Genomic DNA, 19008 nt, shown 5'->3' on the forward strand with positions numbered 1-19008 from the left:
CATAATTAAGGTCTGTGGGAAAGAGGCTGAGAACGTCCATTCAGCTCGTTGGAGGAAAACGTTGGAGCCGGCTGTGCATCTCTGCGTTGTTTAAGTCTTGCCTGATAGTTTTCACTTCTTTGTACGTATTGCAGACGGAATGTCCGCCTGTTCAGTGACACTTGAATACAGCGTGAGTGAGGAGGACGAGGACGAGGAGGAAGAGGAGGAGGGTAGCTTCGATGAGCTCACCGACGCCACGCCCTACCTCCAGCCAGGGGTGGAGCTCTCCGTGCTCAACGAGGTGAGGCTGACGAGGAGAAGCTGGCCTCACTGACAAACTCAAACGTCGAAGAATGTGTGCGGAATTAGCGGCGCGGCGCGTTCTAAACGTGCGCCGTGGAAAACCCCCGTGATGTTCGGCTGCGGTTCAGCAGGATCGGCCGCCGCTGCGGGGTCGGGCGTTACCGTAGATGCTAGACGTGGGATCAGACCGCGTGTAATTGTACCTCTACCTCCTCTGTCTGCTGCTCAGTGGATACGCTCTGGCCACACGGTGTACGCGGAGGCTCTCTGGGACCATGTGACCATGGAGGAGCAGGAGCTAGCATTCAAAGCTGGGGACGTCATCCGTGTCCTGGACGCCTCGCATAAGGACTGGTGGTGGGGCAGGGGGGCCGACCGGGAGGCCTGGTTCCCCTCCAGCTTTGTGAGGGTAAGTGGACTCCTAACCTGTTTGCTCTCCAGCGCAACTGTAAAGACTCTGGCTTAGATCCAAACCGGCCTTCTAGGCGGCGTGCACGGAAGGGCCCGAACCTCAGAGGTTCAGCCGGTTTCTGTGGTGACCGGAGCTGATTGACAGCTGAGTCTTAATTAGGCAGGCTGTGGTAACCGTGGGGAGGTTGGTTGATTGGCTGATGGAGGTCTGCTGTGAAGAATCGATGTGTCCCAACGGGCTGGCTTAACGTCGTATGTAGCTTACATTTGTTGGTGGTAGAACACGTACCTCCGCCAAGGGGGGTTATCTGTCTGAGTGTTAGCAGGATTACGGAATAAATTTTAAGAGTGATTCGGATACCCGTCTGGATACAAAAAGAAATCCTTATCTTCCTATTTACTAAAAAAAACAAAAAAAACTAGTAAAATATGCATTCAATTCACTCACCAAAAATCAGTCACAAAGAGGTCTGATATGCACCACCATGAAAAATGCGTTCTTGATCTGATCCAGAATCAGGTCAGGGAAAAAGATTACATTTTAACATTCAAATCTCCATTTATGGATTAAAAAATCTGTTAAAAATACGCACAAACTCTGATTGACTTTTACTTTTCACGGCTGCTGTGTAAAGATACCAAGAACAATCTCGAACCTCTTGAATGATTGATCCAGATCCACCATCAACAAAGAAGATTTGAATGTTGATCAGGAGGTGTGTGTGTGTGTGATGGGCGTATTTCAGGTGCGAGTGAACCAGGAGGACTCGAGTACGGATAGTGTGGAGAGCGTGGTGGACCAGGATCCAAACCCCCGGGACACGCACAACACTCGGCACAGGGAGCAGATGAGGAGCAATGTGGTTCAGGAGATCATGAACACTGAACGCATCTACATCAAGCACCTGAAGGACATCTGTGACGTATGGCCCTCGTCTACGCCTGCTGCATCTCTTTCTGTTCACTGCAGCAGTTAGTTAGTGGCTTGGTCATCCAGCGCCCCCTGTCGGTCGCTATGTGAACTGCTTTCGCGCTGATTTTCAGGGTTACATCCGTCAGTGCCGTAAACACCCGGACATGTTCGCCGAGCTGCAGCTGACGACCATCTTCAGCAACATCGAAGACATCTACAGGTTTCAGAGGCAGTTTCTCAGAGACCTGGAAAAGAAGCACAACAAAATCCAACCTCACCTCAGTGAAATCGGCTCCTGCTTTCTAATGCAGGTAGGGCCGCTCACAAAACTGTTCCCCATTTAATCTGATGACTGTTTATTTCCCTGATTCCACAGCTCTACATGTCTGCTTTGTTTCTTTCTTGCTAAGGGCGAGGGCTTTTCCATCTACTCGGACTACTGTAACACTCATCCTGCGGCATGTGCTGAGCTGCAGCGTCTCATGAAGTTGGGCAAATACAAGCATTTCTTCGAGGCCTGCCGGCTCCTCCAGCAGATGATCGACATTTCCATTGCAGGTTTCCTGCTCACACCAGTCCAGAAGATCTGTAAATACCCGTTGCAGCTGGGAGAACTGCTAAAGTACACCCCCAAGGACCACAGGTAGTCTTCTGGGAATGATGACTCTTAACTGATGCCGCTAATTTTAGCATTTCATAGTATGACTTTACAACAATGGCGGTTTGATTGCTCACTTTTTATTACCGTGTCAGTTTTGTGCCCGAGGTGAGCCGTGTTCCGATCGTGTTTTTATTTCAGCGACCACAGTGGAGTAAGCAAAGCGTACGAGGCTATGAAGAATGTGGCCAGTCTGATAAATGAGAGGAAGAGACGGCTGGAGAGTCTCGACACCATTGCTCATTGGCAGGTGGCCATCCTCCACTGGGAGGTGATGAAAATGTTACTTTTGATTTTCGCGACTTACACAAGTAGCCGGGTGTTTCGCCGCCCTCGCGTGGATGACATTCTGTGTGAATCTGCATGTAACCGTGTCGCTTGCAGGGATCCAACGTGCTGGAGCGCAGCTCTGAGCTCATTCACTCCGGCGAGCTGACTCGAATTATCCGGCACGGCAAAATGCAGCAGCGCAGCTTCTTCCTCTTTGACCACCAGCTGATCGATTGTAAAAAAGACGTCCTGCGCCGAGACCTGCTCCACTACCGCGGGCGGCTGGATACGGATCAGGCCGAGGTGGTGGACGTACCCGACGGGCGGGACCTCGACCTGGGCCTGACCCTGAGGAACGCTCTGCGCCTGCGTAACGCCTCCACGCTGGAATTCGTGTGCGTGCTGTGCTGCAGGAAGGCGCAGGACAAGCAGCGATGGCTGCAGGCGTTCGCCAAGGAGAGACGCCGAGTCAAGGAAGACCAAGAGATGGGTGAGTCATGTTCAATTGTGCTGCGTAACCTTTACTGTAGGGCAGACTGCGATGACTCAGCCGCCCTGAAGGGAGCGGCTGGAAATATTTTGATCTGAAGGTGTCTTTGTTTATCAGGAATGGACATCAGTGAAGAACAAAGAAAACAGGCTATTATTAATGCCAGAAGAGCCAAACACGGCAAGAGCAAAAGTAAGGCGTCATGTTGCTTCCTACTAACGAGCCTCGCTCCGTGGCGATTTTGTTCCTTGTTTTAATGCTTAATTCTAACTTGGATGTTTGTTTGTTTGTTTTTCTGCTTTACTTATTCACCTTTTTAGCCATTGGTTATTCTGGATCTGTCGCACCGCACCACCAAAACCTTCACCCACTGCACCAGCGTCACATCACCATTCCAACCAGCGTGCCTCAACAGCAAGTCTTTTCACTGGCTGAGCCCCCAAAGCGAAAACCTCACCACCTGTTGTACAACATCACCCGCAGCGCCTTTTTCAGGAAATGACGCTTTCACTTCCTGCTTTTTTTTTTTCTTTCCCCCGTGCATGTTTAGAGCACTCGGTCCGTCCTGAACACTCAAAGAACACGTTCTTTATTCCCCTGCTTGTGAATGAATCAACTTTATTGTGCCTCGCTTCTTAATGTGTCTTAAAATTTCCGTTTCCTGCTGAAGTCTGGCGCCGATGGCGTAGCGTCATTGTGAAAAGACTGTCTGTCCATTTTTGACGATGCGTTAAAGACGCTGCCCTCCCCACCCCTTTGTCCCATTAATGCCAACTGAAAGACGTATTTATGGATATTATGACGATGCGTTTTTGTCCTTTTACATTGGCAGACGTGGTTTTAGTATTTCCCAGTGGATGGACCCTTTTTATTGATGCAAGTCTGTCAACACATTCACCTTCCCTGTTAACGCTGTAAATAAAAGTCTTGTACAAACGTGCCTAAAAGAACTGCCGTCCTTTATAAAGTGTTTGCATCTTAAGTCGTTGTTGCCACTTGAATGCAGCGGAATCAATTTGATTGAGGTGAATGAAACGTTATCCATAGCAGCAGGAGGGTAAGTTTCCATCGGCGATCTCCCCGATTGGCCACTGCTCACCTTGTTCTGACGGATCTGGTTTCACACACCTGTCCACTGTGCTCAGTGTGCCATGCGGCTCAGCCGGGGTTCTATCTGCTGCTGCTGCTGCCTTCAGCGTGGCTCTAGTTCTGAAGGAGAGGGGGATCCATTTGAACCTGAGATCCGGAACTAGACGATAAAGGGCTCGAAGGGATGTCTGTGTCATGGAGAACGAGCAGACGGGCGGAGACGATGCTGCCAGTGTGAGTACAAAAACAGACAATATGGTGTTGCTATGGCTACAGTGGTACTAAAAAAAAATGCTTGTCCCATTTCAATCAAGCTACAAATTGAGCCTTGGAAGATTTTTGGGGACATTTAAATATCTTAAGTTGCATGTTTTTTTCTGGTTGCGCTAACGAATAGCTTTTCCTATGGGCAATCTACATCCTGTTAGCTCGTGATGGTTGAAGCCGTTCTCACCGTATGGGATGGCTCTGGATTAATAATACATGTGCGTCGGGTAACCCAATGAGAGTGCCTTGCATCGGATGGCGTTGCCGTCTGGTGTATCCCTTCATGAGCATCATCGGCAGCAGAGACTCGTCTCCTGCCTGGAACACGGCGACACTTTCGCCGAGCTGTAGTTCAAACGTTTGTCCACTTTGCAGAGCACATGCAGTCTGTTGCACAAACCAGCTAATGCTGACAGTCTGTGCTTCCTCGCATCGTTTATACATCATTAGCCGCATCCCTGTTGGAGTCCATGCAGATTAAAATGACAACTTGAAAAGGGCGAGTCGTATTTATACGACCACCACTGCATGCGTCGCCTTCCCCCTGCCCGGTAGATTGCAGATGTGTCCGTGAACGTGGCCACGGTCGATCACACCCTGCAGAAGATTTGCAGGAAGTACAGGAAGACCAGACGGAAGCCCAAAGGACTCGAGAAGCTTCGGGCCCGTCTGCTGGACACCCCTCACCTTGCCGTCATCATCGCTGCTGTGGTGTTTGTGGTGGTGGTCGTCATGTGGTCGCTGCTGTGGGTCTTCATCTGTAAGAGGACTCTCACACTTTACTCAAAAACGAAATCAAAAGCTGCAACGTATAAATCTGCTTCTTGTTTTTATTTCTCTCTCTCAGTTCGCAGGGAAAGCAACAGCGGAGCTTATTTTGCCGGAATGTTCCGGGTTGCCAATATGGAGTTTATCCCGGAGTACCGCCAGGAGGAGTCCAATGAATTTGTCTCCATGGCAAATAAAATACGGCATGTGGTGTGTATCGGAGCGATCCTGTCATTTACTCTGGTGTCGGCGCCGTCTGAGGAAGTCTAAAACTGTCTGGTACAGGTGAGCGACGTCTACAAGATGTCCTCCCTGGCCAAACTCTACCAGCAAGCTGTCATCTCAGACCTCAGGTGCAGCCCGTTCGTCCTCAGCTGATCACGTTTAAGCAGCAAACTCGGTCCAGACACGCCGGATGTGCTTCTGTCACGCAGTAACAGCAAAGGTGGCGTGCTGGTGCATTTCTGGATGGTTTTTGTCGTCCCCCGGCTGAAGAGCGCAGCGTTGTGTGAAGAGTGTATAGGAGCCGTGTTCAGGGACTCGGTCCACACCACCCTGAAGAACCGGTCCTCTGTGGGCTACCTCCTGGGCCTCCCAGTGGACATCGACTCTATCTTCATCAATGGTGCGTCAGAATGCTTGGCGTGCGACATCCCAGGTGAATTAATCTGCGCTGACGTTGGATTGTCTTCCCGCAGCTGTTCAACGGTTGGATTATACCTCGGGAGCAGGTGCGCAATAATCCTGACGTGAGTTGGAATGAAAGTTGTGCCATTTGTTTCCCGATGCGAGTTTGTTCCCCTTCTCCTTTCAGGGTCGGAGTGCGCAGATAAATTCTACGCCAACTTCCCCGGAGCGAGGGTCCCTTTAGAGGTCTTCTCATCGTGGGCTGGCGTGCGGTGCCACGTAAAGCTCTCCGCCGTCGCCGGCTCTCTGATCCGCCTGACCGTCGGCTCCTTCCTCGTCGAGCCCAGCGGCTGCGTTGGCGACGCGCTGACCGTGTACGACGCCCTGCTGCCCATGAGAGGCCGCGTTCTGTACAGGTGAGTCTGCGGCTTCGGCCCACTCCTCTGGACTTCGCTACTGGTGCTACGCATCTCTGCTGCAGGCTGTGTGAGCCGGTGTCCAACTCCTTCTCCCTGGTGTCCACCTCCAACGTCATGCTGCTCGCCTTCAAAATGACAAACGGCAACAAGAGCTTCAGAGGACACTTTGAGGCCATTGCTGAGGAAAGTATGACGCACTAAAAGGATTTTGTATGTCAGGATTTATAGCTGGATGTCATAAAATGAATATAAATACACCAAGATTTAATGTCTTTGACGGGATTATTCCTTCTGGGGGGAACAAAGAGGCCTGGAAGAATAATCTATCTTTGATTTCACATGGGGGGGGGGGGGGTCACATTACATGACCCTCCCATTTTATCCTCAGTCTTCCTACCCTTGGGATTTGAGTCCCAGCCCCCGAGACCTGCTAGTGACTTTCAGTGCTGTCTTGGGGTGACGATCCTGAGGTGTGTCTCTGTCCTTCACAGAGTGCATGTCTCAAATTGAGACCCAGTTACAGCCTGACATCATGGCTGAGATCTATAGCCCCTTCCACCCCAGTCTCCTACCCCCACAGTCCTCATGCACCTGGAAATTCAAGGTAAAAAAAAAAACAAAGAAACACTTGATTTGAAACGGCAGTTTTTATTCATTGACTTTTCTCTTTTTAACTCCAGACCTCAAATAGTAAATTAGGAGTTGCTCTGCGGTTTCGGAACTATGAATTGAAACTAAAGGACATGAAGAGCTGCGACCACGGCTGGTGGAAGGTCAATGAAGTCATGTACGTGTGCACGGCATCATGCATGTATGCCCAAAGGTCGCATGGCATCATGCATGACCTGCCGTGGCTGCTCTCCTTCCACAGTTTCTGCGGCAGCTACGTGGGACACCCCACAGTGTTTCGTATCGCTGGACGCAGCCCGGAGGTGGAGTTCCGCTGCACCTCGCGGACTTCTGCTCAGCCTTTTCAAGCGTCGTACGGCAGCTACAGCATTAGCCAGCGTAAGCCAGGCTGGGCCCAGAGTGCGGCGCACTTCAGCTCCCAGGACGCACCATTATTGTCTTTCAGTGTGATTGATGAGGGAGAAAAAATGCTGGATAATAATTTACTTCTCAAAGCATCAATGAAGACACTTTTTGTGGTGACTTTTCGTCGGTTTATGGGTTAGAAAGCGATCGGAATGCAGTAAAACTCATCCTTCCCCTGCTAACGTGTGCTCAGCCTGTCCGGAGAGCCACTTCCTGTGTTCCACAGGACTGTGCGTGGAGAAAAGCCGCCGCTGTGACGGACTGGACGACTGCCAGGACGAGAGTGATGAATTCTTTTGCTGTGAGTTATCTCGCAGGTTGCTTCAAGCCTTTACATGCCGGAAGGATCAATCACACGTGTCTTATTTTCACAGCGAGGCCCACAAAGGACTGCGGCGGCAACGGTCCTCTGCATCCTCTGTTTATTTGCAACGGAGAGACGGACTGCCCCGATGGACGGGATGAGATGAACTGCACTCGGGGTACAAATGTCTACACGTCTGCGTGTTTAGGCATTGTGGTTGGCCGCCAGTATATTCGATCGGCTCCCTTCCTTTGCCAGAAGCGTCCTGCTCTGCGATCAGGTATCGGTGCAACAGTGGCTCTTGTATCCTGAAAAAGAATGCAAAGTGCGATGATGTTCATGACTGCCGGGACCGCAGCGACGAGGCGGACTGCGGTGAGCGTTCTGCGTTACTGTACTTACGTTTTTAGGTCACAGTGAAAAGAAAAACGTAACTGTGCTATTCGTTCATTTGTATTTCAACACTTTGAAGCCCTTTTTGACAGGAAACTCTTCGCTTTCCTCAAACCTTCTTGATTGCGTTGACATAAACCATCATTTTATTTGCTTGGCTTATTATCGGACAAAATTAACTCCTGCCTTCTCAGTAAAATGTATTGTTTCTGCCAAAAAGCAGAAGTCAAACTGCTATAAGTCAAACTGCTATTGACTTACTTTTCCTGGCTAGAACACATTTTGCTGCTGCCTCTTTGTCCGGGGGCTGTCCTTGACCCCCGGCCACTGAACCAGTCCTTAAATGTTTGCCTCTGAACAAAGGTTTTAGATGTTACCAGCTGAACGCGTCACAAACTCAAGATGTTTTTATTTTATTGCTGCATCAACGCTTTCTCTGTGAAACGCTTCATGTGTCCTCCATGAGAAACTTGTATTTATAATCCGGTGGTTCAGCTGTAATATGTTTCTGTGATGGCTGTTTAATCATGACGGGGTCTCGAGGTGATGGGACGGCCTTGTCTTTGATCATTTTCTGATACTGCATGCACACACACACACACACACACACAAATGTCATGTCGTGTGCTCATCAGCCTGTGGCCGTCCCTCCTTTGAAAAGAAGGTGGACACATCTGCATCCGGATCTGGACGCGTTGTGGGTGGAGTTAACTCTGTGGAAGGGGAGTGGCCATGGCAGGTCAGCCTCCACTTCTCCGGTAGCCTGTACTGTGGTGCGTCCGTCCTCTCCTCTGATTGGCTCATCTCGGCAGCGCACTGCTTCAACAAGGAGAGGTGAATCTCTCTCTCTCTCCCTGCTATTGATCGCTCTGCCAACCCGTTACACCATCAGTGTGACTAACCTTTGACCCCCCCACTCTCACTTTCCAGGCTGTCTGACCCTCGTTCCTGGAGAGCACATCTCGGCATGCTGACGCAGGGTGGTGCCAAACACGTGGCGGATATCCAGCGGATCGTGGTGCACGAGTACTACAACGCGTACACGTTTGACTATGACGTCGCCCTGCTGCAGCTAAAGAAGCCCTGGCCCCCCTCCCTCCGCCCGCTGGTCCAGCCGGTGTGCCTGCCGCCCCCGTCCCACGCCGTCACCGACAGCCACAGCTGCTGGGTCACCGGGTGGGGATACCGCTCTGAGGAGGGTGAGCAAAAATCCGCAGTATACTCTGTGAATTTGACATTTTGATATAACTTCGATTCCCGGGGGGGGGGGGGGGGGATGTCGGTTGTAATTTCCATGTCCACGTCTGTCCAGACAAAGTGCTGCCGTCAGTGCTGCAGAAAGCAGAGGTGTCCCCGCTGAGTCAGACGGAGTGTAAAAAGCGCTACGGACCCGTCTCGCCACGCATGCTGTGTGCCGGGGTCCCCGGTGGGGAGCAGGATGCGTGCAGGGTGGGCTCCTATCTGACTGGATCCAGCGTGATCCGCTGCAGGTTACTTTACTTTACGTTTGTTTGTTTGTTTTTCAGGGTGATTCAGGAGGTCCCCTGTCCTGTCGGGCACCAGGAGGGGGTCGCTGGTTCCTGATTGGCATTGTAAGCTGGGGGGTGGGCTGTGGCAGGCCAAACCTGCCGGGGGTCTACAGCAGGGTCAACAAGTTCACCTCCTGGATCTACAGTCACATCAGCTGACGCACCTCCACTGATGTTTAAATATTCTGTTTCTTGCACCATGTAATAAAAGATCAACCACGTTGTGTGTGTGTGTGTGTGTGTGTGTGTGTGTGTGCGCGCGCGCGCGCGTCGGCCTTTAGCAGAGGGACACCCACATTCTAGATGCCCCATCCCAGCCGACCTCCTGAGGCTAATATCCCGAGCGCGTTTCCATCAAACAGCTTTTTTTTGTCCCTCCTTTCGCGGCGCAGAGGTTTATCTCTGCAAAGGACGGCTGTTTGTGCGGTTTGTTCCATAACATAGTGGTCTCATTGTCCCCCGCGCTGCATTGTGGGGCTTCCGTGTGACACCTGCCGTCCAGTTCAGGTGAATGCTCGCAGCATCCGAAGCGCTCCTCGGCTCGTGTTTCTGCTGCGCTTTCTTCAAAGGACGCGAGGGGGGGGTTCCCCCCCTCCCTCTCTCTCTCCATCGTTTCTATGCCCGAGGCATTGGTGCATATCGCCTCTCCGGAGCTGAGCCGGGACGGTGCCATGAGGAGTCTCCCCAAAAACGCCACCTGTGAGGTGTTCTGCGTCTCCGGCCGCGGCCACTCGGGACGCGCCGCGCCAAAGGTAAGGCGCCGCCGCGCGTAAAAGACGCGTCGGATTCATTCTGTTCAGCTCCAGGTCTGTTTATTGAACGCAGTGGGGGATTCGAGCAATACAAGAAACGGATGCACGACAATCGGGAGCCATAAACCAACTCATCCGTGATTCATCTTAATGGTGAAATCCGTCTCAAGGGTGGTGGGGGGGGGGTCGGCATGAGCCACTTGATTGAGTGCTGAAACCGCAGAGACGGGCCGTGGGAAAGCCCCCCCCCCCCCCCCCCCCCCAGGGGGATCCTGCCAACCACTTCGAAGTTGAAAGGAGAGCCTTTCAGCTCAAAGGTGTTCGCCGTTGCTCTCATTGTTCTCCCGTTATGTCTCATTGGTTTTACTAGATGGGCTGCATTCTCTTGATTGCACATCTGCTGTGGTCACACGTGCACGCGCACACACACACACACACACACACAAATCCAATTGGGAGTAACTTGAGAATAAACATAAAAAAGCTGGTTTGATATTTGAGTCGTGTTCCTGTTTCGGCAAGGGAGAGGTGGAGGTGAAGGAGCCCACCCAGCCCGAGGATCAGGGGGAGCAGACAGCAGAGGGGGGGCGAGCTCCGGCCTGCGGCTTCTGGAGGAGATGGGTGCTGGGTGCCCTGCCCTTCTGTCCCTTCACCGTCGCCATCGTGCTGACTCTGCATTTCTTATCGCGTGAGTCCGGACGTGTTTTGGCTGTCGTGAACGTTTCTTCTCTCCTCTGTTGTGTTTACCTCCTCCTCCTCCTCCTCCTCCAGCTCCTCCCTCCTCAGTGTTCTACCTCGGTGGCAGTGTGGAGTTCCCAAACCTGAGCTTCACGTCAGAGCTGACTGACTCCACCTCCCCTCAGTTCCGCCTGCAGGCTCGGGCTTTGAACCATTACGTAAGTGGGACGGATGCCTTGCTCATCGCTGCCTCCCCTCTGAACGGTACTTTATGGCTGCCCCGCCCTCCTGCTGGGGGCTGAAGTGGACGTTGCTGCTCCAACTCGGTTCACAGCGGGCTACTGGTCTCTTTAAAGCTGCCCCCCCCCCCCCCCCCCTCTATTCTCCTCTCTTCATTTACTTCACCTTTATCCTCCTTTATCTTTTTCTCACTGTTTTTCCTGCACGCCTCTTCTCTCCGTCTCTCCCGGTGGTGTTAAATGTAAAGCAGAAACAGGAGCCGAGTACAGTGTGTGTGCAGGATCCAGAGACCCCCCCCCCGGGGGACAGGGCCCTTTCAAGCCTGAGGACAAGCCCGGCATTTGTGAGCCCGGCTATACCCAGGCAGCGAGAGTGAGAGGAAGAGCAGGCCTTCAATAAAAACGTTGTCTGTGTGTAGCTTTCACACAATCAGTCGCTCTGTGCGCCGGAGAGGAAGAGCGCCTCGGGTTGGTGCTGGGGCTGCCAGCGAGGGACGGGGCGGCCGGGCAGCATGGGATGAAAGATAGTTTGAGAATATCACAGGGGGGGGATTTTGGTTTTGGAGATAAAGGTCACCTCCATTGTAGCGCGCAAAAATGAGCAGCAATGCTCCTTTAGTCAGCTGACCAGCTTGTTAGTATCTGTGCGGCCATCTGTTCGATAAAGCGTGGGTGAACTGGAGGTCAGCAGCCCGTACCGCCGTGGGTCCGACCTCTGCAGCCAGCAGGTAGGCACAATGGAGCTCTGTGCTACTCAACGCACACATACATGCACACACACACACACACACGCACACGAGAACAATGCTTTTGTTGAACTCAGGCTACCTGCTCAACCAGGTGTGTTCATGTGCTACTTGCATGAGACGAGTGACCTCACTAGCACCGCTATGATGTCGCACCCGCAGTGCTGTCGTGAGTCGAGTGTGGTCAACCCTCGCTTTGTTTTTGTTTGTTTGTTGTCTTTTTTGCAAAAACAGTTCTCAGAACTCTACGAGTCCTCCCCGTGGAGCTCTTACCACCTGCACTCCGGAATAACCGCCTTCAGGTACGCTTCGCCGACGGAAACGCCTGCTGCTCAATAGACGTGTGCAGCAGTTTGTGCGCGTTCCCTGCAGAATAGCAACACTGTAAACCCCCTTTGTGCGACAGCGAAGGAGCAGAAGGGCTCAACGCCTTCTACTGGAGTAAATTCTCCGCCCCGGGCGACATTGCGGGGGCCATCCAGAGGTCCAGCCCGGAGAGGCTGCAGCGCGGGCTCCCTGTGGGCCACAAGGTGCTGCGGCACGGCCGCAACGAGCAGTGGTATTACATGCAGAAAGACGACAGCGTGCTGCACCTTCTGGGTAGAGGCTCCCGCTGTTGTCTGCATGCACGATTAACACCCACATGCACCGTTTGCCCCTGCAATTTCAGCAATGTGCATCATAAGAGCCGCCTCCCACTCTGTTTTCACTCGAACCTGAACAATCAGAAAATAGTTTCAGTATTCCTGTAATAGTTTTATATTCCTAAATTGCCTCTACCAAATGAATAGACCTGCAAATGAGTAGAATGAAACGTTCTTTTTTTCTTTTGAATTATTATGTAGTTGTTATGCGCCTTTAAATGCATGTACTCCTGTGTGACTAGTTTGACACGAGCTCTGTGCGTATTCAGGTTTGGACCCTGACGACTTTGAATCGGACGAAAAATCTGACAAGAGTAAGAATCCAAACAGCATCCATGGTGGGAAGTGGCAGCTTGGCTTCCAAGGTGAGATTACGCCACGAGTCATGAAGATCTGGGGGAGAAACATTCGAGTCGGAAGGAAGTGTCTGAAGGGAACTAGTTGTTAGTAATTATTCCATCTCTCCTCCGTGTCCAGCAATGTCCTTTGATCTCTACGCCAAACACGGCAACAACCGCACCCTGAGCCTTGTGAGTCCCAAGAAGCCGTACTACCAGTGGCGTCTCCGCGTGCCATCGGGTCACGTGGTCCGCCTGGTCATCCTCAACTTGCACGGCGCCACCCCAGGAAGCTGCGCCGCCCACAAGCTCTCCGCCTATGACTTCTTGCTTCCGTTACAGAACAAGATCATCGCCAGGTAGTTCTATGTTTTGATATTTTCCCCTTTTGGGCGTAATGTCGTCCCCGTGTAAACGTTCTCACCCGGCCTGTCTCAGATGGTGTGGGCAGCCTGTTTCCGGTTCATTCCCTGTCATGAAGCTGACCTCCTCTGGGAATGTGATGTTGGTCACCTTCTCCTTCAGCAGGCAGCGGGATGGAGCGGTCTTCAAAGCTTACTTCCAAGCCATCCCTAAAGCAGGTTTTAATGCTCTCCCAAACACACAATAATAAATGCAATTTTGTCCAAGTTATATGAATCTTTTATTATATATTCCTCATTGAGAAATGCTGCTCTGGTGTTTTTTTGTGTATTCTGAACAATAACCTGTGACACTATCACCCCCTGCAGGTTGCGGAGGGTCAATTTCCTCCTGGAACGGCTCTATTACCTCACCTTACTACCCCTCCTATTACCCCCCGAACATAGACTGCACCTGGACAATACGGGTGAGTCACTTTATATACTCACACTGCTGTGTGTGTGTGAGAGAGAGAAACAGTGGAATAATTATTATTTGCACTCTGCATTCCACATCTGTGGTTACTTCATCAGGCACCGTTGCCAGGATACTTGATCTCCATGACGATCGTGATGATGGACATTCAGGATTCCTCATCGGATGGCTGTGAGAAAGACTGGCTGGACATCGGAGGGGTCAAGTGAGTTGTGAAGATGAACTTGTGTTGCATCCAAGGTGCCCGTAAAACAAGGGTCAGCGTTACGAGCACATCGAATGTTTTATTCAGCCCGCGTGTGTCGGTCAAAAGTGAAAGCTCATTGTTTCGTGCTCGTCCGCATCTAGGCTGTGTAATCCCGTCTCGAGCAGCAGCAAGAAGCGAGTCTTCTCATCTCCGCTCTCCCTCCGCTTCCGTTCAGACGAATCCCTCACTCACAAGGGCTTCTACTTGATCTACCGAGCCTTCTCTCCGGAGGGCAGTAAGTGAAGTCCGATGCTTCCAGTCTGTCAGATCTGCCTGAAATGTGAAAAAAAAAGAGTACATGTACAAGTACAAAGCATGCGAGTCTCCTTCATGTCCAATCCCAGCCTGCCCTCGCCAGTTCCGTTGTGGAGACGGACGCTGTATCCCTCTAAGGAAAGTATGCGATGGCGTGAAAGACTGCTCAGATGGACGGGATGAGGCTAAATGCTGTAAGTCTGCTAGAAGGGACACGAAAGGGTTGTGCAATCCCAACCCATGCAGTTTCTACTCTTATCCATTTTCACATTTGTGTAAAACCATGTAGCGTCCTGCAGACCGGGCGAAGTGTTGTGTGGGAACGGCCAGTGCAGGCCTCAAAGCAGTCAGTGTGTGAGCCAGAGCAGCTGCGCAGACAGCAGCGAGGAGGGCGCCTGCGGTGAGCAAGATTGGTCACCATGGCGACGCGTCTGTGCGATTGCGTGGACTGCAGCGATGATGAAATGGTTTTGTGTTTTTCAGGAGGTAAATGCCATCACGTATGTCCCAACAAGGTCTGCTTGCCGAAGTCCTCGGTGTGTGACGGTGTCGTCGACTGTAAAGACCGCAGCGATGAGTTCAACTGCTCCAGAGCGTGTGGGTATTCACGGCGTCGGGCAACGCTGGGCGACACCGACGGAACGTTTCTCTAATGTCGGTGCGTTTTATTTTACTCTGCCTCGTTTCGTCTCTCGTTCTCTTCAGATGTTAAAGGTTGCACATCGTCCTCGTACAAATGCGTGAATGGGAAGTGTCTCGCCAAGGTGAACCCAGAGTGCGACGGCGTCAAAGACTGCTTTGACGGCTCCGATGAGCTGCGATGCGGTAGCTTCTCTCGCTCATGAATCCCTCACACTCGTTAACTCGTCTCAGTTGTGACTAGAGTGCGGTCGATCCTCCCTGTCCTTGTACGTCTGTCCGTGTCAGGCTGTGGCACCAGACCCAGGAAGCGCTTTAAGATAGTTGGCGGCTCTGATGCCGGGGCGGGGTCGTGGCCGTGGCAGGTCAGCCTCCGGATGGATCGCTACGGACACGTCTGTGGAGCCACGCTGGTGTCCAGCCGCTGGCTTATCTCTGCAGCTCACTGCTTCCAGGACTCGGACGCCATCAAGTGAGAAAGATACCCGAAAGTCACCTGATTGTCCACAGATTTGTGCACATGCTGTGTGTCCCATGCACGTTGTGTCTGCAGATACTCGGACGCTCGTGCATGGAGGGCGTACATGGGAGTGGGCGTCATGACAACTGGGAGCAACGGAGCAACCACCAGACCAATCCGACGAATATTCCTGCACCCGAAGTACGACCAGTTTACCTCTGACAGTGACATCGCCCTGCTCGAGCTCAGCGCTCCCGTCTTCTTCAGCGACTTGGTGCAGCCTGTATGCATCCCTGCACCCTCGCACAGCTTCACAACAGGGACCAGCTGCTACGTCACCGGGTGGGGCGTCCTCATGGAGGACGGTGAGGCCTGTTCAAAAAAAAAAAAAAGATGTTTTCAAAATTCACTTCTAAGTGTAATCAATGCCGTAATGCCCCATTTTGCATTTCCTTGAATTGCAGGTGAACTCGCCACCCGCTTACAGGAGGCCTCAGTGAAGATCATCAACAGGAACACGTGCAATAAGTTGTATGACGACGCCGTCACTCCCAGGATGCTGTGTGCTGGGAGCCTGCAGGGAGGGGTTGATGCCTGCCAGGTAAGTATCTAAAAGTCTTTAACACAACAGTACCGGAAGCAACTAAATATAGAATTGCCCATGCTCAAACATTTAGTGTGGGAGGTGGTCTTCCTTTCCTTTTTGATCTGTTTTCCATGTTTTTTTTTATCGCTCAGGGTGACTCGGGGGGTCCATTAGTGTGTCTGGAGCGAGGCAGACGCTGGTTCCTCGCAGGGATCGTGAGCTGGGGTGAAGGCTGCGCGAGGCTGAACCGCCCCGGTGTCTACACCCAGGTGGTCAAGTTCACGGATTGGATCCGCCAGCAGACTAAAGGACAGGTGTGATTGTGCATCTGATTGACGTGGACAAAATTACAAAGCAAATGCGCAGGACGAAGCTCTCAGACCTGGGAGTCCATCTTCAGGCTGCTGCCATGATTGCAGGACTGCACACATTCAGCCCGTCTTTCGGGGGGTGCATCCATTGCAATGGGCTAGCAGGACGCCTCATCCGTGCTCCAAAGCCATTCAGCTTCCATACGATTCCTAAACATTAATGGGCTGTGTGGTCATGTTGACAAGAAAAATGATTGCTTAATTTAGTCTGATTGCCTTGGTGGTTTCGGTCCCTTCTTTGTTTCTTTTCTGCTCCAACAAGAGTATAAGTATCTAAACTCTCTAGCAGTGTCTCAGAACTGGATGAAAGGTGAAACGTCTTTGGTCTAACTTGAACAAGTCCAGTTTGACGCTTCATTTTTTTTGCTCATTGTGATTTACCATGACTTGGATGACTCTGAGGACCTACATCACAACGAGATTGTTATTTTTATGTTGTTGTACTTGGACATAAAACATTTTTATTGATACTGTTGCCGGATCAGCAGATGAACAAAAAACCTGTTGACTTGTTTAAAGCGGCCACCATGAGCAAGGCAAAATTACATTTCTTTGTACTTACTTTGATTTATCTTTTTTTCCATGCTACACAAACTTAATAGAATCTAAAGAAGATGCCTGGAATACCTGCTAGAAATGAGAAAATGTCCATTTATGATGCACGATTTTATAAAAACACTGTTATAGCTTTGGCTCTGAACATGTGAGTCTGTGGTCTATATTTACTGGATGAGCTAAAATATGTGGGTACATGCGACCTGCATATATAGAGAGATCTAATGTTTCTCTCATTAGAGGAAACGTAGTTTTCATTATTCTATGTCTGTATTTCTAGAAAAAAGTAAAACAGGAAATGTGTTTTAATACAGATACCACTTTCTTTCTGCAGATTTACCTGCATATGATGTTTTATTACTTTAAATCAGTCTTTCCCAACCTTTTTTGGGCCGCGGTACATTTTTTTATATCTACAAAATCCTGGGGCACACCACCAACCAAAATGACGCTCTAACACAGTACATATTAGATTAGATGACCTTTATTATAATACATAGAGTTAATAATATAGTTTTTTAATGTATCTTATACTTAGTGGGAAACCTGGGGCTGTTTGGATGAACACAAAATGTATATCCTGGCAGTAATGGTAGAAAGACACACACGAAGCTCTTCCTCAACAGCTATCAGTCTCTCTCTGTTTTTAGTTTTTATCGCAGTCAAACTTGAGAAGCGCAGCTCACACATAATCTCTGTATTTACAAAAGATTTAATGAAATTATATGACGTGAAATTATTCAACTATGCGTGTCAGTGTGCGTGCAATACTGTTGAATGTGTGTGGATGCGTGTGTGTTGATACGTTAAAGTTTAACTGATGTTTAACTGTTAAACATAACAGCCAACCCTGACAAACAAAAGGAAAGCCAACTCACCAAAATGATCAAAGCTGACAGAAACACTTTCATCCAAAGTTTAAATGCTTCCCACGGACGACGATCATCACATCCAACACTCCTTAGCCTTCAACAGGTGCTGCGCTTTGAAGGTGTTGCTTTAAAGAATGTGGAACGACAGCGAGCATCCATTAACTGTATGTATGTTTATGATTCACTGTGAATGTATGTGCATTCTGACTTGTGATCAATGTATTGTGCAATAGTAGTGAAGTGAATAATCCCCAATATAGGAGATGATGTGTTTTGCATGGAAGTTTCACGATATCATCATTTATCACGACGTTGCTTTGTTTTTCCTTTCTCTCCTGCTCGCCCTCCTCATCCAGGTCACGTCACCACCCAGTGGTCAGTCTGTACCATCGTTACTTCCTGAGGGTGTGATGCTATTTACACCCACGGGATTAAAACATAAAAATAAAAACAACCAGATTGCATCATTTTAACTGGTAAACAGCATTTAATACATTTTTTTATTACTATTATTATTTTAAATCAAAGACTGTGGTTCTCAACAAAACTTTTAAAATGAAATCTCTATAGTTGTAAACTGTCCGTTTTAGAGAGAATTCTATTAAAAAAGGTACAGAATAAAATTCTTATAAGTACGATTCATTTAGATGTGCGTCTTTAACTGATGGGATCAATATAATTATAGGATTGTGACATCCTCCCATGAGGAACAATGTTGGTCAAGGTTAAAGTTTATTATCTTAAAATGCGAAAAACACGTAAGTGACTCTACGATCACGACGTCACCCGTTTATTCCGGTGCCTGCGTGCTGATCATCGCGAGCGGGCCTACATATATGAGATTTCAACAGAGAGCTGCACTGTGCGTAAAGTGATTGTTCATTGGTGTGTATCTCTGGTTGGTCAAAAAGTTAATCTGTAAAAGTAGTTAAAAGGGTTTTTATTTTAGAGCATACTTTTATTTCATTTATTAATTGCTTGCCCACAGTTGAAGGCTAAATAGAGGCTGCCTTTACGCGTCTTGGGTGTGCCAATGGCCGTTACGGAAGTCCGTTTATCCGGTGGCTGCACTGTGGGAACTGTATAAATCCGCGCCACTATCCAAAACGATGGGGGGGGGGGAAAAAAAGTTGCGCTGAAGTTCAAGCACAGCGTCCTGTTGCGTGATCACCCGCAGCTATCCTCAGGAAACCGACCGACTGTCTCCACCCGGCCATACGCGCTGCGCGCCGCAGTAGAGGTGCAGCCTGGAGGGAGAACATCAGAGCAGGGACTGACACTTGTTTGATGTTTCATATTTAAAAACACTCACTCGCATCGGATCACCAGAG

At 50.2% G+C, this 19008-nt stretch overlaps 2 protein-coding genes across 2 annotated transcripts; both read left to right on the top strand.

Annotated features, from left to right (window-relative positions):
* The first annotated feature begins 202 nt into the window (after positions 1–202).
* Positions 203–3946, top strand: spata13 (spermatogenesis associated 13). Its single transcript, XM_068747807.1, has 9 exons — positions 203–283; positions 515–694; positions 1443–1619; positions 1741–1920; positions 2020–2252; positions 2409–2538; positions 2652–3027; positions 3145–3219; positions 3348–3946. Exons 2-9 carry the CDS (start codon positions 569–571, stop codon positions 3527–3529), a joined length of 1479 nt encoding a protein of 492 aa, XP_068603908.1. The 5' UTR covers positions 203–283; positions 515–568; the 3' UTR covers positions 3530–3946.
* A 1154-nt stretch (positions 3947–5100) lies between these two features.
* Positions 5101–16623, top strand: LOC137904074 (transmembrane protease serine 9-like). Its single transcript, XM_068748239.1, has 36 exons — positions 5101–5143; positions 5231–5361; positions 5437–5504; positions 5586–5776; positions 5850–5882; positions 5966–6194; positions 6260–6384; positions 6689–6801; positions 6878–6984; positions 7069–7205; positions 7426–7533; positions 7607–7714; positions 7795–7911; positions 8565–8763; positions 8860–9128; positions 9242–9378; positions 9456–9612; positions 9961–9965; positions 10085–10210; positions 10733–10898; positions 10982–11106; positions 12108–12175; positions 12280–12473; positions 12787–12882; positions 12995–13214; positions 13294–13436; positions 13587–13684; positions 13791–13897; positions 14041–14174; positions 14484–14594; positions 14678–14791; positions 14909–15019; positions 15122–15305; positions 15387–15667; positions 15758–15894; positions 16032–16623. Exons 1-36 carry the CDS (start codon positions 5116–5118, stop codon positions 16197–16199), a joined length of 4845 nt encoding a protein of 1614 aa, XP_068604340.1. The 5' UTR covers positions 5101–5115; the 3' UTR covers positions 16200–16623.
* The last annotated feature ends 2385 nt before the right edge of the window (positions 16624–19008 follow it).

The sequence above is a fragment of the Brachionichthys hirsutus genome, chromosome 14 (assembly GCF_040956055.1).
Source record: "Brachionichthys hirsutus isolate HB-005 chromosome 14, CSIRO-AGI_Bhir_v1, whole genome shotgun sequence".
Lineage (NCBI taxonomy): Eukaryota > Metazoa > Chordata > Actinopteri > Lophiiformes > Brachionichthyidae > Brachionichthys > Brachionichthys hirsutus.

What these genes read in the sequence shown, in the direction of transcription:
- spata13 (XM_068747807.1), top strand. Translation starts at nt 569, where the DNA reads ATGGAGGAGCAGGAGCTAGCATTCAAAGCTGGGGACGTCATCCGTGTC. An exon ending in ACCTGAAGGACATCTGTGAC is followed by an intron (nt 1,620 to 1,740) that starts GTATGGCCCTCG and finishes GCTGATTTTCAG; the next exon opens with GGTTACATCCGTCAGTGCCG. An exon ending in CAAGGAAGACCAAGAGATGG is followed by an intron (nt 3,028 to 3,144) that starts GTGAGTCATGTT and finishes TTTGTTTATCAG; the next exon opens with GAATGGACATCAGTGAAGAA.
- LOC137904074 (XM_068748239.1), top strand. Translation starts at nt 5,116, where the DNA reads ATGTGGTCGCTGCTGTGGGTCTTCATCT. An exon ending in GGATTATACCTCGGGAGCAG is followed by an intron (nt 5,883 to 5,965) that starts GTGCGCAATAAT and finishes TTCTCCTTTCAG; the next exon opens with GGTCGGAGTGCGCAGATAAA. An exon ending in CATGGAGGACGGTGAGGCCT is followed by an intron (nt 15,668 to 15,757) that starts GTTCAAAAAAAA and finishes CTTGAATTGCAG; the next exon opens with GTGAACTCGCCACCCGCTTA.